The sequence below is a fragment of the Canariomyces notabilis genome (genome assembly GCF_033297395.1).
Source record: "Canariomyces notabilis strain CBS 508.74 unplaced genomic scaffold N656scaffold_5, whole genome shotgun sequence".
NCBI classification, from domain to species: domain Eukaryota; kingdom Fungi; phylum Ascomycota; class Sordariomycetes; order Sordariales; family Chaetomiaceae; genus Canariomyces; species Canariomyces notabilis.
The window spans coordinates 278,312-290,837 of record NW_027041827.1 but is presented as its reverse complement, the minus strand read 5'-3'; the positions used below and the strand labels follow the sequence as shown (position 1 = coordinate 290,837).

The following is a 12,526-nucleotide window of genomic DNA, read 5'->3' as shown; positions in this document are numbered from 1 at the left end:
AAAAAAAAAAAAAAAAAAAAAGGCAGGTCAGATCCAGCCTATCCATCAATCCGCTAATCCACCCAATCCATCCATCCGTCCGTCTATTCACCCATACGGTCCGGTCACGTTTAGTCAGCCCCTTCAGCAGTGCCCCCTGCAGACTCGTCTCTCTCTTTCTCCCCTCTCACATGATCCTGTCCTGGTTACGCTCGCCTATAGCCTCCTCATCCTCCCTCCCGTGTAAGCACTCGTTGTCCAGTCCAAATCTCCCTTTCTACCCATCCATCCGGAAATTGGGAGAAGCAGCAGCACTAGCGGCAAGCCGTTTCCCAAACCTGGTTGGGGATTGGGCCAAAGGACAAGGGAACAGTAGTAGAAGAATAGTGCCAACTGCCCGCAGCCCTGCTCACGGACCCCATCCCCACCGGGTATGGCATGGTATGACCTGGTGATACTCGCCATCCGTTCCAGAAGTTGAAAGGACAGAACCGGGATCAGGAGGATAAGTGGTCGAGAAAGTGATTGGCAAGGTAGAGTGGCCAAATCTCCATGCACACCCAAGCGGCGCCTTTCAATCCCAAATTTCCAGACCCAGAAAGGGTCGATAGCGCTAGCCAAGGTGGATGTAGTATGTATGTGCGTAGAAGTGTGGAGTGAGATTCCAAGTTGGTTTCTCATTGGTGGTAATGAGGTCCGAAAGGAAAATGAAAGACATCTGACGTCCTCGGAGGCGACAGAAAGAAGGGGCCCAAGATGGAAACTAAGGGACCGGAACCGCTTGCGGCGACCAAAATCACCGCTGGCTTCTAGCCGAACCGACCGAGTTCTGTCGCTCGTGCATGCCCGGCCGACGATCCCTCCGATCGCCGTCCTGCAGTTTAAGCGAGTCCAACCTCTTCTGGTTATCCTCGGCCGCGTCCACTTCGTCGAGGCGGGGCATCGGGTTCGGCATGTTTCTAACAGGCGGTCCCGACGTGCTGCCCCCGGCCGAGCCGTTGGCCATGGCGGCTTTCCTCCGGTTGGCTTGTTCCTGGATGGCGGCCCACTTCCTTTCTCGGAGGGCTTCCCTCGATGCCGCGCTGTTCTGCTGCTCCGTGTACTCGTGCGAGCAATCGTCGAAAAGCTGGGGGTTGATCTCCATGAACAACTTCATGGCGTTGTACACCATACCGTGAATCGTCCTGCGAAAGAGTTAGCTGTGATAGCACATCTCATATGGCTTGATGGCACATGCCTGTTCCAATGGCCCTTCGAGTTCTCGTAGAGGGGCGCAAACATGATGGGGAGTATGATCTCGACATTATCGCTGACTAGGTTGCAGAAATATTCGTTGTTCCAGAAATAGAGGGCCCGTTCGGCAACCTGAAAGTGCGGGCTCGCCACCGACTTGGCGAGCTGATGGAAAAGAGGTTCCTGAACCTTTGCGAACTCGGCTGGGTCCATAACCTCAAAGATATCCTCAACTTCGTTAAGGAACATGACCTCCTTGGTGCTGTTGACCTTAGGCCAATAGCGGAGGAGACCAAGTACTACCTGAATAGTGTGTCAGCAGCTAGGATCGACCAGCAGTCTCGATGGGAGGGGGGAATTCACCTCTTCTGTCAAAGAAGCATCCTTCTCGAGGAACTGCACGATGCAGTAGGCCAGCTGAGGATGGTACATGCTCAAGCTCTTCACCTTGTGAAGGGGTATCAGGACTCTAGTAAGGAAGAGCTTGTGCTCCTCTTTCAGGGGCAGGGCAAACCCGTTGATGATGGAGCCCAGAATTTCCAGAAGCTCGGCAATTCCATTGAACCGCTCGGTCTCGTAGGTGAACTGAAAGAAGACATTATTGATAGAACGCCTGATAAAAGACCTGAGGTTGAGGAATTTGCCGTAGATACGGTGGAGAGTTGTCTTCAGAAAATCGCGTTCCCGTGGATCCTCAGAGTCGAACAGCTCGAGGAGCTGAAGAACAAAGCTGTGATCAATGTAGGCTTTCGCGATGTTCGTGTTGAAGTCTTGGCTCTCGATAAACCGCAGGAAGAACTCGTACACAACCTGGATGTGGGGCCAGGCCACTTCCAGGACCGGCTCATCCTCCTCCGGGTCAAAGGCCTCGCCTTGCGGATTCATAGGAGGCGGGATCGGGCGGAACAAGTTCTTCGCAAACATGTTGACAACGACGGGGTACATGGGCTCCGTGATGACTTGGCGGTTGTTTGCCACATAGTCCAAAAGCTCATGAAGCGCCAGTCGCTTGATCTCCTTGGACTTCATGTCGGCACTCGCATCATTGAAGTCAAAGATGACGTTGCATTGCTCAATCTTCTTCATGAAGAGGTCCTCCCGACGTCCTGGGGGCACCTCGTGGAACCCGGGGAGCTTCTCTAGCTCGCGGTGGGCAGAAATATCGAAGCGAGACGAATGCTGCCGTCTTGGCGTCTTGGGACCCTCAAGGACATCCTTGGGAGTCTGATGCAGCCGATCGTACATCAGAGACTTCTGGCCGGCCTTGGGGGGAGCGAGATCGTGGGGCATCGTCTCGGCGGCACCAGGCGGGGGAACATGCTACGAGTATGTGCGTCAGTTACGGTCCGCAAACGGTGTTAGCAAGGCCAGGTCTTACCGGAGCACTCGGGCTGATGATGACGGTCGGTGGTAGCTGGCCGTGCCTAGCAGGAGTGCTACCGCCATTGGCCCCTGGTGCCTGGGGCCCTATGCTACTCCCGTATCGGTCGGGTACGCCAGGGTTACCCGGGGGACCCAGCTGGGTTTGGGCACCTAGGGCACCATGGTCACCGTGGACGGCATTATTGGGAGGCAGCGGCTTGTTGCGAATATCGTTTAAAGTCGACGAGGAAGATGATGGGGTCAGTACTGGGGATTGGTTGGCATCCCTAGAGGCAGCGTTCGGCGAAGCCGTCCCGTCCTTCGAATCCTTGTTCTTCTTGGAGGACTTGCTCGAGTCCCCCCGCCTCGAGAGCTTCAAATATGTGAAGGTCAGCAACACGCTCGCGACAAGATATGGGCAAGGACTTACGACTTTGGCGCCGAAACGCTTCATCCTTGAAGACAACAGCTTCTCGTCTGTGGGGCGACTAGAGGCGCCCAGCTCGAACTGTCGTGAACCGAAGCGCACTTTTGGGACAGCGGGGTACTTGGACGGCTGGGAGAACAGAGATCAGATCGTGGATTCAGGTCCGACCCTCATTCGATGCTAGTATGCCGGGGCAATTCGGTTGTTCTGTTGGGCTTCTACCAAAGTATACACCGCAATCGAGAGGGCCAGCCAGTTGTGCTTCTGAGTGCAGCCGGGGCCAAATCCCCGGGCCGACGAGGAAGGGCGCGGCGGATAGAGGCAGGATTGTGACAATCGAATGGCTAGGGCGGCGCAGTCCAGAGGATCTGGGAATCCGGGGTGCTTGGTCGGGACTACGCAATGACGCGGGCACTCTAGGGATCGTGGAGAACGACAATTGGAGATGTCGAAGACCGCGACCGGAATCGGCACTGGCGGCCGAGATGGCTGTGTGAACAGCGAGAGTGGTTATGATGTCGCGACAATCGAGAACCGGGTTATATCTGCTGCTTGGCCTGGTAGTTGCACCATAAAGTGCAAATGAATCGTGTTGCAGAACCAAGCGTTTGGGAAATGGAGAATGGGAGCTGACGTTCCAGGCGGTAGTTGGGTGATTTTGCGGGGCTCAGAGTCGCGGGTCCGTGGTCCCAAGCTCCTGGAGAAAGAGAGTGGGCCAGGGTTATAAGAAGCAGCGGATAGGAATCTCAATCCGCAGACTGTAATCGTGTAATCATCTGATGTACCATTTATCTCTGTTGAAGTCGGAGCAACAGCGAATTCGCATTCGAGTTCAATGTAAAGCCCAGTATGACTGGTCCTGAGCCTTGAGGCGAGCGGCTGCTCAGGCTGACAAGGAATCGGAGACAGCAACTGGCGGAGACGGCGGTCGCGTTGCAGATTCGGGTTGCACGACTACTCCACTGGCACCACCGAAAGTCAGGTAAGGTAATTAACGACTGACCACGAGGCTGGGATCAGTGACGGGACCAAAACCACCACAAAAATAAGAGAAGAAAAAGCCTGTAGGAGTACATACGGATGGAACAGGTGTGCTGGCAGATGCAACTGAGAATCAATGTTCACATCCAGCACGCTGTGGTCGCAGCGTTTCGAGGCGAGCAAGGGATTTACAGTAGGAAAAATAAGAAATTTAGCTCTTTGCACTGTGAATTTCACGATGCGACTCCATCAATATCACTGTGCTGTCGCCAGCTTTCAGTGACCCTTTCAGTAAGTTGGAGTCCCGGTTGAATGATGGGAATTGAAATCGGCAGACGCTGCCGTATTATTATATGTAACTGCTTAGATAGTTGCTGCTAACCTTACTGTAAACAGCGTTAATTACCAGCAGTAATTCTACCAGCCGCGCCAAGCCTTGAATTTCTGAAGACTGAGACTGAAACTGGGGATTGAATATTGGCCCGATATCAGATGGATATGAGCAACCTGTACGGAGTAGTGGCAGGAGCAACTTGGAAATTTCAACAGCAGGATACCTTATCTCATGCTGTAAATCATGAATTGCCTCACCCCTCAACAACAGTGGCAACGATGAACCGCAACGAAGCAATCGGTTGACCCCGATATTCTGAGCCGGCTCGCACTGTGCCTTGAGATCAAACTTCGTCTTGAAACTTCCAGTTCTCTCACATCGAGTTCTACTTCGCTTGGGCCCTGCTGGAAAAGTGAACCACTTGAAGTAGCTTCGTACTTGTTTCTCCTGTACATCAAGTCTCGCAAGCGCGGGGGTATTCACCATTAATAAAACAACTGGCACAAAAACAACCGCCATGGCTTCCAGCAGCCGTGATGGTGATGATGACGATGGCGACGCGGCGCCCACTTATACCATCCCTCCGCGGAGACTCGGTGCGCTGGAACATCCCCTGATTATCAAGGACCTCTCCAAGGGCATTAAAACACTTGGCCCGAACAACGCCTTTCAAGCGGTGCGTGTATTGCTTTGGTTCAGTCAATGAATAATGAATGAAGCGTCGATAGGCATTGCAATGCTGACTCGTCCAGATCCTGGATTCTGCCAGTCCTCAAATCTCGGTGCCGTTGTACTTGCGCTACGATAATCCAACGGCAAGGCCCCTGACGTCGCACAATGCTCTCACTCACAACGTGGTGCTGAAAATTACAGTTCCCAAGCGCACCGGGAGGAAGCGCAAACGGTGTTCAGATGGCCCCTGGGAGGGTGAGGTTGAGCCGGCAACTGGCGGCCAAGATTTCCTCTCATCTGCCAACGTCCTCTCCAGGGACAGGCATGACAGCCCACGACTTCTCAGACGAAAACTTCAGGACAATGTGGGAAAGTATCAAGTCGAGCCGATTGGTGTCATCAACAACACCCACCGGTACAGGGGTGCGTAGGCCACCGTCTCATGCCCACTGCTCCGCTGAAGAAGGCTGACTGACTTACTTTGCTCAGGACTTGCCGATTTTCAGTACGCCCTGGGAGAGTCCAAATTCATGACCAAATTTGTCGACAAGGTACTTCCAGGGGACGTTGCCAAGCTCAAAGAATTCAAGCTCCAGCCGGGCATCGAGTCCGGCACCAACATTGACCTGATCCCGCCCCCGTCCTTCACTCCAATGGGGCTCCCCTTTAGCTACAACTACGCCCAAAATCCCTTCACCAAAGCGGTCAGCCCAGGACCATCCGATGCCTCCGGCAGCGGATCCGAGGATCAGGAGTACGACCGCGTCGTCAACCTCACCTCTCGAGTCCCCGCAGCGGGCTACTTCATTGCGCACGATGAGTACCCGGTCCCCACGGCGCCGCGCCGCCAACCCGACATGTCCGACCCGCAAGTGGCCGCCATCATCACCGAGATGCGCCTAGCCATGGAGGAACGCCCCGTATGGACGCGACGGAGCATGTGGAACCGATTGGGCAGCAAGTTCGCCGAGCTCCCCAAAAACGGCGGCCTCGTCCGCCACTGCCTGCAATACGCCGGGTACCAGTTCAAGGGCGGCCCCTGGCGCGACGCTCTGGTCAAGTACGGCCTCGACCCGCGGTCTGATCCCAAATATCGCATCTACCAGACCCTAATCTTCAAGCTCCACAAAACCCGCATCGGCAGCGTCGGCCGCTCGTGGCAGGCCGTCCGCCGCAACGAGATCGTCGTCTCCAACTTTGGCAAGGTCTCAGGAACGGGAAGCAACTACCCAGCCGCCGACCAGCAAGCCACCACCAACTCCTCCTCCTCCAATTACACCGCCACTCCCTTCTACCTCAACACGCACATATTCAACGGCGAGGCCTTCAGCACCGACGGCAAAGTCTGGCAGGTGTGCGACATCACGGACCCCCTACTGGCGCGCCTCTTCGCCGAGGCCGAAGTGCGCGAGACGTGCGATCCAGAAGTTAGCGGCTTCTACTCGCGCGTGCTGTGGTCCGTCGCGAAAGCCATCATGAAGTGCAAGATGCTGGCGATCCGCTTCGGGCGGACCCTGACCGACGCCGACTTTGCCGACGCGCTCGAGGTGGTGCGTAACAGCAACAACCACCCCAACCTCGACGGTACCGACGGCAGTGGTGGTGGTGGCAGTGGCAGTGGGAATACAAGCATCGGCATCACCCTGCCTGACTTGCACCTCACCCCTGCCGAGTGCGAGCAGCTGCGCGGCGGCAGGTCCCGGCCCCGCCCGGGCGCCAAGAAGTCCGCCAGAGACCGGTATGAGGAGAAACGGAGAAAGACTCATTACAGGGTCAGAATCCCCATCAAAGACAGCGAGGACCGTGAGGCGGTCAAGATGAAGCGGCTCCTGACGCAGGCTGCCGCGGAGAGGAAGGCTGCTGCTGCGGCGGCGGAGGCGGAAGCGGAAGCGGATTCGGGGGCTACGGCCGACGCCATGGCTGGTGCGGGTGCCGCTGCTGCCGAGCCGAGGGACCCTTCAGCTGCTGCTACCGGCACTGGGGATGAAGCGTCCTTGTGGCGCGAGGAGGGAAGGTTTGTGGTTGAGGAGGCCGCAGGTGCTCCTTCCGGGCCCATTGTTAGCACAAGAGGTGCTCCGGAGGAAGAGGTGCGCGAGGAAGAACAGAGAGACACGGGCACGCTGCAAGAGTTTCTTGATGAGATGGATGAGGAAGGGAGTGAGGAAGATGAGGAAGGGGAAGAAGAAGAAGACGCCGAAGAGGAGGGAGACCTTAGTCCGGGCACGGGCAGGAAAAGGGTCTCGTTTCAGGTGGACGGGGAAGAAGAAGAAGAGGAGGATGAGGAGGAGGAGGAGGAGGAGGAGGAGGAGGAGGAGGAGGAGGTTGAGGATGAGGATGACGAAGAAGGGGAGGGTTTCAGCGGGTCCGATGAAGTTGACGAGGATGAATATGACGCTGTTGAGGATGAGGAAGAAGAGTATTATGACGATGAAGAAGCGGGTGGGGGCTTTCCGCGGCCTTGGGAGGATGAGGAAGGGTACGAAGACGACCAGGTTGATGATGGCGTTGAGAATGGCGAGCGGTATTACGAAGAGTAGTGTATGCAGAGAGTGCATGCTTGGATGTTTACTGCAGGCGAGACTCATTAGCCATCAACAAATTTGGCTTTCTGAGCTCATGCTGGTTCTTGAGGAGAGTTCAAGTTGCTAGCTGCTACTCTCCATATGTATTGTGAGAACTCCCTTCGCTAAGCCGCCCTCGTGTATCATCCAGCTCTTACATGGCGAATGTTGTTACTACTGCTCATGTCTCATAAACCGCCATGCTGTGGCATCATATACATTACCAGCTCTCCGAGACCCGCCTGTTGTCTGCTCGGTCGAGTAGAAACCAGAAAAGAGACATCAGAAAATACACAAGTCCTGCAGAAACGACATGACCAGAACGTTACGTAGTTATCACCCATGAGATAGTCACCCCAAATGCTGTCCCTACAATATCACCATACCCAGCCCCAGCCTAAACCCAATCCTTTAAAGAGAGGGATCCAAGAGATCCTACTAGGACTAGTAAAAGCAAGGTCACTGCACTTGCAGCACCTTGGTCTTGTTGGCCTTCTGCTGCTGCAGTGCCTCGACCCAGGCGTCCACCTCGGCCAGCGCCCTTCGGGGCGTCTTCTTCCTCTTCAACAGAAACCCCTGCAGCTCAGCAGGAGAGAACTGCCCGCTCGGGATCTTTGCCGCAAACGCGCTCGCTATGCGAGCCAGTTCCCCCGGCTGGAGTTGGTCGATCGTCTCTTCACTGCTAGTAACAATAGCGCCATTGTCAATACTAGAAGTACTGCTATTGGGAGGATCTAACTTGGCGGTTGAGCTGTGGCTGTGGCTATTGAGGTTCAGGGGAGCTGGCTTGTTGTTGCTGTTCGAGGATGCTACTGCTGCCAAGGACGAAGCAGCAGAAGGAGCAGTATTACTAGGGGGTTCGTTTTCGGCTTCGGCTTCAACCCCCATGCTGGACGAGATGTCGGTAAAAGAGGATGGCGAGAAGGGGGTGGGTGGCGGCTCGGAGAATGGGGTGAGCGGCGGGAGTTGGCAAGGAGAACGAGGGCCATCTTCGCCGGGGTCGGTTAAGTTGCTGTCGGGTTCATACATCCTCATGAACAGTTCCCGCGCTTGATCTTGGGTCGCGTTTGTAAAGGCGACTTGCAGGTCGACTCGGCCGGGGCGGATCAGTGCCTCATCTAACGTCTCGGGCCTGTTAGTCGTCATGATAAGAACCCGTCCTTCGTGGGAGGCGACCCCGTCAATCGCGTTGAGCAGACCCGATAGGGAGATTGCCTTTTTCTCGTCCGAGCCGCTTTGTTTCTTTAATTCGCGAGCCAGGTCTGAGACTTTCCAATCTTCTTTACTTGTGTGGCCGGCTGTGCCTGTTTCCTTGCCGGTTCCGTCCTGCCCGTTGGCGGTCTTGCGACCAACGTCAGAGGCATCGCTACCAGACGGGCGAGTTAGCCCTGCACTGTCGATGTCCTCAAGTAGGACAACGCAACGACGCGGGAGAGTGATGAAAAGGGCGGACAAGTCCTCCTCAGTCAAGGAAGGGTCCAACAGAGAGATGACATATATGTCGAGGCCAAACACGCCGGCAAGTGCAAAAGACAGCGACGTCTTGCCTGTGCCCGGCGGGCCATGGAAAAGATAACCACGTCGAAGAGGGATACCTCGGTTGGCATACCAACGGGGGGTAGCGGGGTGGAGGTATTCGTTCACATCGGAAAGAATCATGTTCTTCTGCTGTTCGTCGAGGACTACCGTCCTCATGGGACGGACCGGGCGAACCGCAACCTGTTGCCAGGTGTGCCGGTTCCCGTAACGGCGCATGGCTTGGGCAGCTGGGCGCTTGATGGTAGTCTTGGCCTGGTGACCGATGTAGTACTGCTCCTTGGCATGCTGCAGGAGCTGCTTGATCGGATCCGGGGACCGGCCGAAGCAGGTGAGGATTATTGTCTCCTTGTCCTTGAAACTTGGCATGCCAGAGGCGTAAGTCTCCTCGAATAGCGACTCCTGTTTTCTATGCAGGCCAAAATACCGGCCCCTGAACCAGAAGTTGTGCATCCCAAGGGCCGGGGTGAACCGAGGCGCGGCTTTGGCCTCCTGATTTGAGAAATTCAGGTAGGAGCTAGACGTGTCTGAGGCCTGTCGCTTGGCCAATAGTTCCAACTCTTCGTCCTCGTCCCACGCGCCTTTTGACACGGTCTCTGCGGTGAGAGAACGCGAGTTGACCATGCTGGGCTGCGATGCCAGCCATTTCATCATATGGAGGTAGATATCATCGGTGCTGCTGATTTGAATGTGAGCAGTCAGATACTTTGACACCAGCCCCTGAAACGCAGAATAAAGCTGCCGACAAAGCTTGTTCAAAGCCCAGATGAGGCCGATGGCTGACAGAAGAAGCGCCGGATCCAACCCGAACCGGCTTCCTACTATACTGTTGAGAACCACGAATAGCTTCACCAGCGGGTTGAACTGAGCGGCACCCAGGAGGGGCGTGAGACTCTCGAGAATGCCATGCGGAAGGCCGTGTTCGGCGGAACTACCGTTGCTGCTGCTGTTGGTGGTGTTGGTGACGAGTGTTGGCAACGCACCCCGTATGAGGTTGTGGAGGTCCATCCTGACTTGAAAATCTAGGCAACAAAACAACTGGAAGTGTCAAGGAGGGAAAGCGATTATGCTCGTAGGCGGTCTATCCGTGGAGATTTGGTTATAGGTTGGATGTGGTCTCCAGCTTCTGAGCATGAGTGAGGAGAACCAGTATTTATGCTTCTCTCAAGGGAAAAAACAGATGTTTCTGCAAAGCGGAGTGATAGACACGCGCCTGAATCTGGCCTGCAGTTGGGTGAGGTCGCCTTCCAAGGCCAGCTGGAGGCGAAACAAAAAGATGGTGTGGGAACTAAGAGACCGAAGAACCGGGACTGTCTCGGAGTCGTACTCCCATCTGCACTGCGCTGGCCAAACAGTGTAACCTCTTTGGAAAGAGGAGGAGGAAGTTTGCTCGCTCGCCGAGGGCGTAGATGGTTCGACCTGCCGAGCGAGTCGAGTTCCATGGAAGTTTCCCAGCCCAGGCTATGTGCGTACAAACTTCTGGAGATGATCGGGCGATGGCGAGAATTCTTGTCAGGCACGCCCTAGTAAGTGCTCGAGGTACATAGCCGGTCGAGGGCAAGAGCGGCAGGAGCGAGGTAGAGAGAATAGGAAAGGAAGCTGCTGCCCCCAACAATTGATGAGTGTTTATCTGCAGTTGAAGAGAGCAAACACATCCATATTAAGTTATTAACAGCCACAGCCAACAGGACAAAACAAACAATGCCACCATTAGCATTCGACCTAAGTAAAAGAGATCAAAACAAAGGCATTCATCCTGCTGAATTGAGCTGGCGCGTCCTTCCCAGGCGGTGTAGATTGTAGAAGGACCTTGTTGCCGAGGGGCAAAAGCGGTGTTGCCTCCGGGCCCTGCTTTTCACTGTGGCCCCATATCTGGTTGGTCACTTGTAAGGGCCTATCGGCTATGTATATGTACTAGTGTCCAGTAGCTCAGAGAGGATTCGAGTTTTCTTGGAGACGGAAGCGTCACCGCTTGTCTTCCTGGTAACCGAGACAAGCCGGTTGAGACGCTACATGCAACTCCGTTACTCATCGTTCTCAGCCCTATCACCGATTTAGAGTGGGAAAGCAGGCAGCAGTTCTTGGTAACGCATACCGCTGGTCCTTTACGCGGTGCCCCGAGGGAAGCGACACAAGCATGTAAGCTTCAAGCAGTGAGGCTCAATATAAGCCGAGCTATGTTGTATGCAGTGTACACGTGTAGATGGAGAGACGCGGCTGGCCACAGATCTGGCCTCAACTCAACGCGGATGGGCCAACAATAAAGTGTCTTGGCAAATAAGGTACGTATCCAAAAGCAGACCGCTACCTAAGTACCTAGCAGATACTAGGCGATAACATCAGCAATTCTGTTAGTTTAGCTGGTACCTACTGGTATATCCTACCCTGGTCCTTCCCCAGACAACGCAGCCCCTGCAAGGCTGACCAGGTCTCCGGGCCATTCTGCAACTTCAGTTGATCTCCAGCTGGACCTCTGATCGACCAACGATAGGTCGCCGATGCGCCGCCTGGAGAAGCTAGGCAGAATGACCCTCTGGGTCGGCCTCACGATAAAGGGCCATGAAATATGTCCCCTACAAATCAAGATAGGTAAACTGAGCGCGCGGCTCCTCGAAGCGGGTTGACTCTTCCCGCCACAACATAGACGTGAGAGATGCATTTACACAACAAGAGTTGTCAGTACTGTGGTTGCACACAGCCTACCTGGGCGTCCTGTATACAACCCGATTCACTCTCTTTTAACCTATCATACTGAACGCTTCAACCGATTGACCCGAAGATACGACCACAGCCACAGACCCGGTGACCGCCCTCATATTCCATGGATCAGACGAACGTCGCCTCACGCACTTGTCTGTCTGGGAAAACTCGTCTAATGTCTCTGTCGTGCATTCAATCATTGCCAAGTATACCTAAGAAGTACCTTAGTCCATACCTAGGGACTTGCTTGAATACCTTAGGTACAGTACCTATTCGGTTCAGAAGTGGACAATCAAGGCAAGACCAAATCGCAGCACGCGATCGTCCTAATAAGCCCAGTCACCAGCAGTTGGAGGCACGCTCAACTCTTAGCCTTCCAGATTACACAGTCGTTCAATACGGATTAAGCATACAGCAATCTGCTCATCAAGCCATTTTTAACCTTTGCTAACTACTTAGCTTCCTGAGCCGAACTGCTCTGTCCATTGGTGACGTTACCAGAGATGTCAAAGTTACCGGTGATCTACGCATTTCGAAGATGGTGGCACTCTATCAAGCACCCCCCGCAGTACACGGTATTCAGAAACTACCGCTTACAGAATGCCGACATTGAACACTGCGTTCTGTTTGGGCGAAAGGACAGCGAGCGTGGAGAGGCACCCCCATGCCATGGGGGGTTGAGCAGCTATAAAGTCTCAAGCCGGTAGCCATCAAATCCTCAAATATTCTTGAGACTATTTT

At 54.6% G+C, this 12,526-nt stretch overlaps 3 protein-coding genes across 3 annotated transcripts; 1 reads left to right on the top strand and 2 right to left on the bottom strand.

The window, feature by feature from the left end:
- Positions 1-775: 775 nt before the first annotated feature.
- Positions 776-3,028, bottom strand: N656DRAFT_788017 (protein phosphatase 2A regulatory B subunit; the record flags this gene model as incomplete). The annotated part of the gene is made up of 5 exons (XM_064816654.1): positions 776-1,163; positions 1,217-1,515; positions 1,576-2,532; positions 2,591-2,947; positions 3,005-3,028. The coding sequence occupies 5 exons, from the start codon at positions 3,026-3,028 to the stop codon at positions 776-778; spliced, it is 2,025 nt and encodes a 674-aa protein (XP_064672098.1).
- A 1,805-nt stretch (positions 3,029-4,833) lies between these two features.
- N656DRAFT_796175 (uncharacterized protein) lies at positions 4,834-7,525 on the top strand (the record flags this gene model as incomplete). The annotated part of the gene is made up of 3 exons (XM_064817499.1): positions 4,834-4,992; positions 5,069-5,411; positions 5,478-7,525. The coding sequence occupies 3 exons, from the start codon at positions 4,834-4,836 to the stop codon at positions 7,523-7,525; spliced, it is 2,550 nt and encodes an 849-aa protein (XP_064672097.1).
- A 483-nt stretch (positions 7,526-8,008) lies between these two features.
- N656DRAFT_704785 (P-loop containing nucleoside triphosphate hydrolase protein) lies at positions 8,009-10,093 on the bottom strand (the record flags this gene model as incomplete). The annotated part of the gene is made up of 1 exon (XM_064811207.1): positions 8,009-10,093. The coding sequence occupies one exon, from the start codon at positions 10,091-10,093 to the stop codon at positions 8,009-8,011; it is 2,085 nt and encodes a 694-aa protein (XP_064672096.1).
- Between the last annotated feature and the right edge of the window lie 2,433 nt (positions 10,094-12,526).